Source organism: Nicotiana sylvestris, chromosome 6 (assembly GCF_000393655.2).
Source record: "Nicotiana sylvestris chromosome 6, ASM39365v2, whole genome shotgun sequence".
NCBI lineage: Eukaryota > Viridiplantae > Streptophyta > Magnoliopsida > Solanales > Solanaceae > Nicotiana > Nicotiana sylvestris.
The window spans coordinates 151,105,571-151,115,424 of NC_091062.1; the positions used below are offsets into that span (position 1 = coordinate 151,105,571).

Consider the following 9,854-nt stretch of genomic DNA (forward strand, 5'->3'; position numbering starts at 1 on the left):
ATAGGTATATCCCACCCTCCTAGAGGGAAGAGTTGTAGTGTCAGTTTGAGCAGCTCGAGCAGGGTCAGATGTCAATGATCAATTATGAGGCGAGATTCTCTGAGTTGTCTCGCCATGTACTTATGATACTTTCTACTGATGCAAAGAGAGTGCAGAGGTTTGTTGCGGGGTTGCACTCCAGTATTAGGGCTAGTATGGCTCCGGGAGGTTGAGATTGGGACTTCTTATCTTCTAGTAGTAGAGATTGCTCGGAGGATTAAGGGCTACTGCCAGAGGGGTAGAGAGCATATATAGCGGGACAAGAGGACCCATTTCTCTGGAGAGTTAAGAGGTGTCCCTGCTGGGGGTAGAGGTCAGTTTGGCAGGGTCAGCCTAGCAGGCCCACATATCCACCACCACCACCACCTCCACCACCTCCTCGGGTTGCTCCAACGCGACCCTATTTTAGTGCTATGCCAGAGAGTTCTTACCGCCCACCAGCTATTCAGGGTTCTTCCAGTAGGTACTTGGGTCATCAGGGTTCTTCTAGCGCCTATTTCAGTGCCATTCCAGAGAGTTCATACCGCCCACTAGCTATCTAGGGTTCTTCTAGTAGGTATTCAGGCCATTAGGGTCAAACTTCGGGTCTATGGTACCGAGAGGTTGTTACGAGTATGGAGATCCGGGTCACATGAAGAGATTTTGTCCTAGACTTCGGGGCAAGGTAGTACAGCAAGGTCATCAACCCATGATTGCAGCACCAGCCGTCCGACCGCCCAGAGGTGGAGGGTTAGAGGGTAAGGGCCTTACTAGAGGTAGAGGCAAGGGAGGGGGAGGTCAGCCAACTACTGTTCAGTCAGGCGAAGGCCAACCAGTTGGCCCTCCACCTAGATTCTATGCTTTTCTGGACAGACCAGATACTTGTGGCCTTAGATGCCGTGATCACAAGTATTATTTTGGTCTTCGGTAGGGATGCTTCAGTATTATTTGATCCAGGGTTTACCTTTTCATATGTATCATCTCTGTTTGCTCATTTCCTCGTGAGTCCTTGGGTACTCCTGTTTATGTGTCCACTTCTGTGGGCGATTTTGTGGTTGTGTATCATATCTATCGGTCCTGTGTGGTCACATTCTATGGTTACAATACTAGAGCAAACCTTCTGTTGCTTGATATGACCGACTTTAAGGTCATCCTGGGCATGGACTGGTTATCCCCACATCACGCCATCCTTGATTGCCATACCAAGACTGTTACTTTAGCGATGCCAGAGTTGCCAAGATTGGAGGGGAAGGGTTCCTCCATTAGTACATCTAGTTGGGTCATCTCTTTTTTGAAGGCTCGACATATGACCGAGAAGGGTTGTTCGGCTTATCTAGGTTATGTTCGGGATACTACCGCGGAGTCTCCGATGATTGATTTAGTGCTAGTAGTTTGGGAGTTTGCCGACATGTTTCCTTCTGATCTTCCAGGCATGCCACCAGATCATGACATTGATTTCTGTATTGACTTGGCTCCAGGTACCTAGTCTATATCTATTTCACCGTACCGTATGGCTCCGAAAGAGTTGAAGGAGTTGAAAGAGCAGTTTGAGGAGTTGTTAGCAAAAGGGTTCGTCAGACCAAGTATATCACCTTAGGGTGCACCATTATTATTTGTGAAGAAGAAAAGATGGGACTATGCGGATGTGCATTGATTACCACCAGTTGAACAAAGTTACCATCAAGAACAAGTACCCATTGTCATGTATTGATGATTTGTTTGACCAGTTGTCGGGTGCTAGGGTGTTCTCTAAGATCGGCTTGAGATCAAGGTACTATCATTTAAAGATTTGGGACTCGGATGTTCCGAAGACTACTTTGCGTACTACATATGGCCATTATGAGTTTCTGGTGATGTTCTTTAGCTTGACTAATGCCCCAGCGGAGTTTATGGATTTGTTGAACAGAGTGTTCAAGCCTTATATTGATTCGTTCGTCATTGTCTTCATTGATGACATCTTGATCTACTCACGTAGCTAGGGGGAGCACGAGCAGCATTTGAGAGTGGTGATTCAGACCTTGAGGGAACATAAGCTATATGCTAAGTTCTCCAAATATGAGTTTTGGTTAGATTCTTTGGCATTCTTGGGGCATGCTATATCAAGCGAGGGTATTAAGGTAGATCCCAAGAAGATTGAGTCAGTTCAGAGTTGGCCTCATCCCACTTTGGCGATTGAGATAAGGAGTTTCCTGGGGTTAGCAGATTATTATCGCAGGTTTATGAAGGGATTTTCATCCATTACAGCACCTTTGACTAAATTGACCAAAAAGGGTGCTCTGTTCTATTGGTCCGATGATTGTGAGGTGAGCTTTCGGAGGCTCAAGACAGCTTTGACTACAGCACTGGTTCTAGTGTTGCCTTTCGGTTCGGGGATGTACACGGTTTATTGCGTCACCTTACACGTTGGTTTGGGTTGTGTGATGATGTAGGAGGGGAAGTTTATTGCATATGCTTCATGTTAGCTGTAGATTTATGAGAAGAATTACCTTGTGCACGATCTAAAGCTAGCCACTATTGTTTATTCTCTTAAAATTTGGAGGCATTATCTTTATAGGGTGTCCTGTGAGGTTTACACTGATCATTGCACTTGTAGCATTTATTCAAGCAAAGGGATCTCAATTTGAGGTAGTGCAGATGGCTTGAGTTACTGAAGGATTATAAGATTACCATTATTTATCATCAAGGCAAGGCCAATGTAGTCGCGGATGCCTTGAGCAGAGAGAGTATTGGTAGCTTGGCATTCATTTTAGCAGAGGAGAGGCCACTAGCTTTGGACATTCAGTCCTTGGCTAACAGACTTGTGAGGTTGGACATTTTAGAGCCCAACCGAGTTCTTGCATGTGTGGTTGCTCAGTCTTCACTATTGGAGCAAATCAAGGCTCGACAATTTGTTGATCTGCATTTGATGGTCCTTAGAGAGACGGTACTACAGACTGGTGCCAAAGAGGTTTCTATCGGCGAGGATGGTGTTCTACGACTCCAAGGTCGTCTATGTGTTCCTAATGTCAATGTCTTGAGAGGGAGGATTTTAGAGGAGGCACACAATTCTCGGTATTCCATTTATCCAGGTGCTACGAAGATGTATTTAACCTGAGGCAGCATTATTGGTGGCGGCGGATGAAGAAAGACATAGTTGAGTATGTGTCTAGGTGCCGAAATTTCCAGCAGGTCAAGTATGAGCACCTGAGGCTAGGTGACCTACTCCAGCAGTTGACTATACCTAAGTAGAAGTGGGAGCGCATCACTATGGACTTCGTAGTTGGGTTGACGCGGACCTTACGGAAGTTTGATGCAGTTTAGGTCATTGTCGACAAATTGACCAAGTCAACACACTTTATTCCGGTTTGTGACTACGTATACATTATAGAGGTTGGCCCAGATTTATATTCAGAAGATAGTTCGGTTGCATGGTGTGCCCGTTTCCATCATATCAAATAGAGTCCCTGAGTTTACTTCACATTTCTAGAGAGCCGTATAGAGTGAGTTGGGGACCTGTGTAGAGCTCAGCATAACATTTCATCCACAGACCGACGGGCAGTCAAAGCGGATGGTTCAGATATTGGATAACATGCTCAAAGCATGTGTGATTGACTTTGGAGTGCAGTGGGATCGATTCTTACCCTTGGCCGAGTTTGCTTACAACCAAAATTATCAGTCCAGCATCGAGATGGCTCTATTCGAGGCTTTATATGGTCGGCGATGTCTTTCTCCCATCGGGTGGTTTGAGCCCGACAAGGCTAAGTTATATGGTACTGATTTGGTAAAGGATGCCTTGGAAAAGGTAAAGTTGATTCAGGAGCGACTTCGCATAGCACAGTCCAGACAGAAGAGTTACGCGGATCAGAAGGCGCGTGCTGTATCATTTATGGTAGGCGAGAAAGTCCTCTTGAAAGTCTCGCCTATGAAGGGTATTATGAGATTCGGGAAGAAGGGCAAGCTGAGCCCTAGGTTTATAGGCCCTTTTGAGGTGTTGAGGCAAGTTTGAAAGGTTGATTATGAGGTTGCTTTACCTCCCAGTCTATCAGGAGTTCATCCGATTTTTCACGTGTCTATTCTCCGGAGATATCAGGCCGACTTATCACATGTATTAGACTTCAACACTATTCATTTAGATGAGAGATTGGGTTATGAGGAGGAGCTAGTTGCCATTGTTGCTAGACAGGATCATTAGTTGAGGTCCAAGAGAATTTATCGCAATAACGGTTCAGTGGAGGGGCCAACCAGTCGAGGAGGCGACCTGCGAGTCCGAGGAGGACATGCAGAGCAGATATCCAAACTTATTCAGCGTTACAGGTATGGATCAAAACCTTTTCGAGGATGAATGTTTGTTTAAGAAGTGGAGAATGTAACGACCCGACTGGTCGTTTTGATTTCTAGAACCCCATTCCCCTATATAATACTCCCCATACGTGCTTTTACTATTTTATGACTTGCGGGGATTGTTAGATCGGGATTTGAAAGAGTTCGGGTTGAAATTGGAACACTTGGTTCTTTAAGGTTGGCTTAAAAGGCCAAGTTTGACTTCGGTCAACATTTTGAGTAAATAACCCCAGAATTGGGATTTGATGGTTCCAATAGGTTTGTATGATGATTTTGGACTTGGACGTATGTTCGGATCGGGTTTTAGATGAACCGGGAGCGTTCTGGAGCCTAATAGTGAAAATTGGTTATTAAAGGTTTAAAAAGTTCTTTAAATTTGGTTTGGAGCGAGTTTTGGAGATATCGAGGTCCAAACGGAATTCCGAGATTGGGAATAGTTCCACCATGTCATTTAAGACTTGCACACAAATTTTGGTGTCAATCCGAATAGTTTAAGTACGTTTCGATGCGTTAAAAGTAAATTTAAGAACTTGAAGTTCATAAGTTTGATTCAATTGGTTTTGGGGTGTGATTCTTAGTTTTAATGTTGTTTCGGACGTCCGAGAGTTTGAGCGAGTCCGTGTTATGATGCCAAAGTTTTTGGTATGTTCGGGCAGGGCCCCCATGGCCCCGAGTGTCAAACGAACGAGGCTTGGACCAAGTTTGGACTTGGGATGCAACAACAGAAGCATCAGGTTTCTGTCATAATCCCACCTGCACTTGGCCGCAGGTGCGAGCTTGCAGAAGCGAGTGAGTGAGGGCAGCCAAAGCACCATAGGTGTGGAAGTTTTGGTGCTAGTGGTTGCAGGTACGGGAAGGTGCGCAGATGCGGTCCCTTGAGTCCGCAGATGCGGATCCTGGCCAGGTGTGGAAAAGGCGCACCTGCGATGAATTTGCCGCAGATATGGAACTGCAGATGCGGCCAAGGCACCACAAGTGCGAAAATCGCTGGGTAGACGGGTTCATTTAATATAGGACTTAGGAAATTTCTAACATATTTCGTTTCACTCTTGGGCGATTGGAGAGCTTTTAATGAGGGGATTTCGATCTTGCTTTTGAAGGTAAGTAATTTCTACCTTATGTGAGTTTAATACATAGTTCATAGGTAGATTATAACATGTAAAATTGTGGAATTCATGGGTTAGATGAAAAACCTAGATTTATTTTTTATAAAAATGAGATTTTACCACAAAAATGGTTATGGAACTTAGTGAAAATCATATATTTATGTTCCTAAGGTTATGGGTAACAACTTTCTTCGAAAATTTCTAGAATCCGGGCACGTGGGCCCGGGGTGAATTTTAGGAACCTTACATTTAGGGTTGGGTAATCACTTAAATAGTTAGAATATGAAAGTTTGAATAAATATTGATTAGTTTTTACACTATTTGAATAGTTTTGGATTGTTCGGCACCGATTTGAGGGTTTGAGACTGGAAAGTAGGCCTTGAGACGAGGTAAGTCTCTTTCTAACCTTGTAAGAGTGAATTTACCCCATAGATGAACTTAATTAATATGTATTATTATTTGCGGAGGCTACATGCGCACGAGGTGACGAGAGTCCGTACGTAGCTACTATATGTCCGTGTAGTTTTAGGTTTACACCATGCTTTATGGACACCATTATTTGATTATATTAGTTAATTGTTGTCACACCTCCTTTTTCCGCCCCCGCGAGGGGTGAAGGAGTTTTTTCCAATTAAAGGACAATCGAAACGGGATTTGTTTGTTTATTTCAGAGTCGCCACTTGGGAGATTTAGGGTGTCCCAAGTCACCAATTTTAATCCCGAATCGAGGAAAAGAATGACTCCATATTACAGTCTGCGTACCAGAAATCCGGATAAGGAATTCTGTTAACCCGGGAGAAGGTGTTAGGCATTCCCGAGTTCCGTGGTTCTAGCACGGTCGCTCAACTGTTATATTCGGCTTGATTATCTGATTTTATACAAATATGAACTTATGTGCAAATTTTATCTTTTAACCGCTTTATTATTATTGTTTTTAAAAGAAATATGAACATCGCTTAAAACACGTCTTTGGACTGCGTTACATGAAATGCACCCACAATCCGGAACACGTTTTATTTGATGTTTTGGGATTTGGATTCGGGTCGCATGAAATGCACACCCAGGCTTAAGAAAGTAAAATATTAAACACGCGCCTAAAGAGACTATCGCGTTATTATTTTGGGGAAGACCGTGAAATTCGCTAAACGGTCCTTCCGAATTCTAATTAAACCATACATTTTGTGAGGGCCCCGCAATCTATACATTTTATTAAGCGAGGCTCATCTCATTTATTTTAAATGGACAAATCTTACAGCGACTACATTTTTCTATTAAAATTAGTCTCTAAAATAAAGAAAGAAAATCATAATTAATTACTAGCTTTTTTATTATTTTAAGAAAACATGGCATGCTAATTGCTAGATTAATACAAATATTGATGAAAAAGGAATTTTACTCAAATTCGAAATTATAAATAAAATAAAAATTCGACAACTAATATCCAAAAGAATCAAATACAACTCAGCATTGTTATATAAAAAAAAATTATTGAGATTAATTATTCACAACCATTTGAAACTGGATTTAACCATAATTACTAAAGCTTATTAGAAAGTTTATTTGACTTAAACGTTCTTCTAATCTTGCTTGAACTCAAATCATGCCTTAATGCCTAATTTACGAAATTTAATTTAAATTCATGCCTTAGCTAAATTTAGCTACTTATTCATGATTAACCTACTGTTGATAATCTTGAAACCTTCATAACTTGTGAATTAACCTGTTTTGCCAAACCGATTCATTAAAGACTAACTTATGTTATTTTTTCTTATTCCATTTATTATTCAGTAATACATGAAATAGCTTAAATACAATCAACAAAAGGAACAAAGAAAAACGAAATTAAAACTTCAAAATTTCATTCTTCATATGTATTCATGCTTCCACATTATTAGCTTGCAATAGCTAGTATTACAGTCGTGTACCTGGTATTGGAAACAAAAGAAGATGAAGATGAGAATCAGCAGCAGTAATAACAATACAGCACATCAACAACAGTCCAGCAATAGTAACAACCCAGGAACCGAGTTTGCAAACCGGTGGAGTAGTAATCCCAAAACAAAACCTTCAAGCTTCGATGAAACAACAACAATTAATACTGATTTCAAACAATGAAAGAAAGCAGAAGATTTTTTTTTTAGTTTTTTTTTATTTGAAAGTTTTAATATTTTTCGGAATTTTTCTTTATCTCTTAAATATTCAGCTCTTTTTTTCTCTCTCTTATTCTTCTCTGTCCATCCTCAAAACTCTCCCCCAAAATCTGATCAAGTTTTCTCTATTTATTTCCCATCCCAAAACCCTTTAATCCATTAATAAAACCACACTTTATCCTACCAAATCCATTATGTTCCCACTCATCCCCCTTTTAAATCCACTACCTAATGTTTTGTCCCCCACTATTTTAAACTAAAGAATTATTCCCAACCCATTATGTCTTGTCCCCCATGCCTAACATAAACAATTATATCACCCACACCCCATTACATTTTGTCCCCCATGCTTAACATAAACAATTATTCAAAATGTTCAATTACCAAACTACCCCTTCGACCTTATTGCAATTACCATTTTACCCCTGAACGTACTGCATTTTACCAAACTACCCCATCAGCTATAACCAATTCAACTAATCAATTTTAACCAAAATATAGCCAATATGACCAATTTCTAAACACATTCAACAAAAACTCATATGAACACAGATGAACAACATCAAATTAATGTGAATGAATTAACCATATTGGGAACCAATCACTTAAACCAAAAACTGAATGAGCAAAAGAGAACAATATTAACAACATGATTCAAACTAAATCAACAAATCAAAAAAACCAAAACAAACTCACATAAAAATCACTGGATTAAAAACGAATTTCAAACAAAGATGAACATGAATTAAATCTATTTTAAACAACAAAACATGACGGATTCAAATGATTAAACCAACATATTTCCCTATTACAACTAAATTCTTTTAGGCAAATAACAAAACAAAACCTAAGAAGAAACAATTATGAATTTAAACTTGAACCTAACACCATTAACAATTTCTGAAAATACATAAAACACATGAAACAAACTGAAAATAATTAATTAAATTTCAATTTGAATCTAACAAACATTAAACTAACAATTTCACATGAACAATTGAAAAATTAACAAAACAATGAACACGAACAAAACAAAAATCAAACATTTACCGATTTTAGATTCGAGAAATATCAAAACGAAATACGGACAAAAATAAAACTCAAAACCCACTAACCGGATCGAAACGACGAACAACGAACTAGGTATGGACTGTTTTGACGACCCCAACCAAAACTCGCGCAAACGACGATGAAGACGATCCTAAGAAGCAACTGAAAGAGGTGAAGCAAACGTGAAGCAACAACGATGGGGTATGTAGTGAATAAGAAGCAGTAGCAGCTGGTCATTTGGATGGAGACAAGTGGAGCTAAACCTTACATCCATAGCTGGAGCTCGGGAGCTCGACCACTCAACTCGAGCTCGACGAAATGAAGAAGATGAAGCAGAAACGTGAGCAGCAGTAGCAGCCCGGAGGAGTTGGAGAAGATAACGAAGCAGCGACGGCATCAACAATGGAGGAAAATAAACAGCAGCAGCGGCGAAGAGAAAAAGACGCAACAACAGCGGGCTGAAGAAGCCATGGTCGTCGACTGTTGCTGCGTTCAGCAGCTATGGTCGTCGAGGAGGAATACGACGATGAAGAAAGCTGAAGCAGACGACGCATCAGTGAAGCCGCTCGTCGAGGGTCGTTTGGTTGTTTGGACGAAGAACGAAGGAGGAGGAGCAGCCATGAATGTTGGTGAAGCAGTAGCAGTTTAGCCATGGCAGTCCGCGCGACGAAGAAGACGCAACTTGCTTGGCTTTTTTTTGGAGCTGCCTTGCGTGAGGAGGAAGATGATGGTGAAGGAGCTGTGCGTGTGTATGAAAGGGGCAGCCATGGATGAAAGTTGTTTGGAGTTTGGAGAAGAAGAAGAAAAAGTGTGGGGGGGGGGATAGTTTAGGTTTTTTAGGGTTTGGGGTTTTTTTGTTTTGTTTTGTGTTGGACAAAAATGAAAAATGAAAAGGGGTTGGGTATTGGGGTTATGGGGCGGACCGGGTCGACCCGTGTGGAGATGGACCGGGTCATGGGGAAGGTTGGGCAATTATTTGGGCTTGTGGTTTGAAATTGAAGAAGAGGCCCAATCCGATTTTCTTTATATTTTCGCTCTCTTTTCTTCTTTTATTTTTCTAAAACTAAATTATAAAAATACTTAAATTATTATTAAGAACTAAATTAAGTTATAAAAGCGCAAATTAACTCCCAATAACAACTAACGCACAATTAAGTAATAATTAAGCATAAAATTGTATATTTGGACATTAAATGCTAAAAATGTAAAA

General features: G+C 40.8%; 1 protein-coding gene across 1 annotated transcript; it reads left to right on the plus strand.

The window, feature by feature from the left end:
* Window positions 1-1,240: 1,240 nt before the first annotated feature.
* LOC138871481 (uncharacterized) lies at window positions 1,241-3,112 on the plus strand. Its single transcript, XM_070149361.1, has 3 exons — window positions 1,241-1,496; window positions 2,089-2,392; window positions 2,653-3,112. The coding sequence occupies exons 1-3, from the start codon at window positions 1,241-1,243 to the stop codon at window positions 3,110-3,112; spliced, it is 1,020 nt and encodes a 339-aa protein (XP_070005462.1).
* Window positions 3,113-9,854: the final 6,742 nt, after the last annotated feature.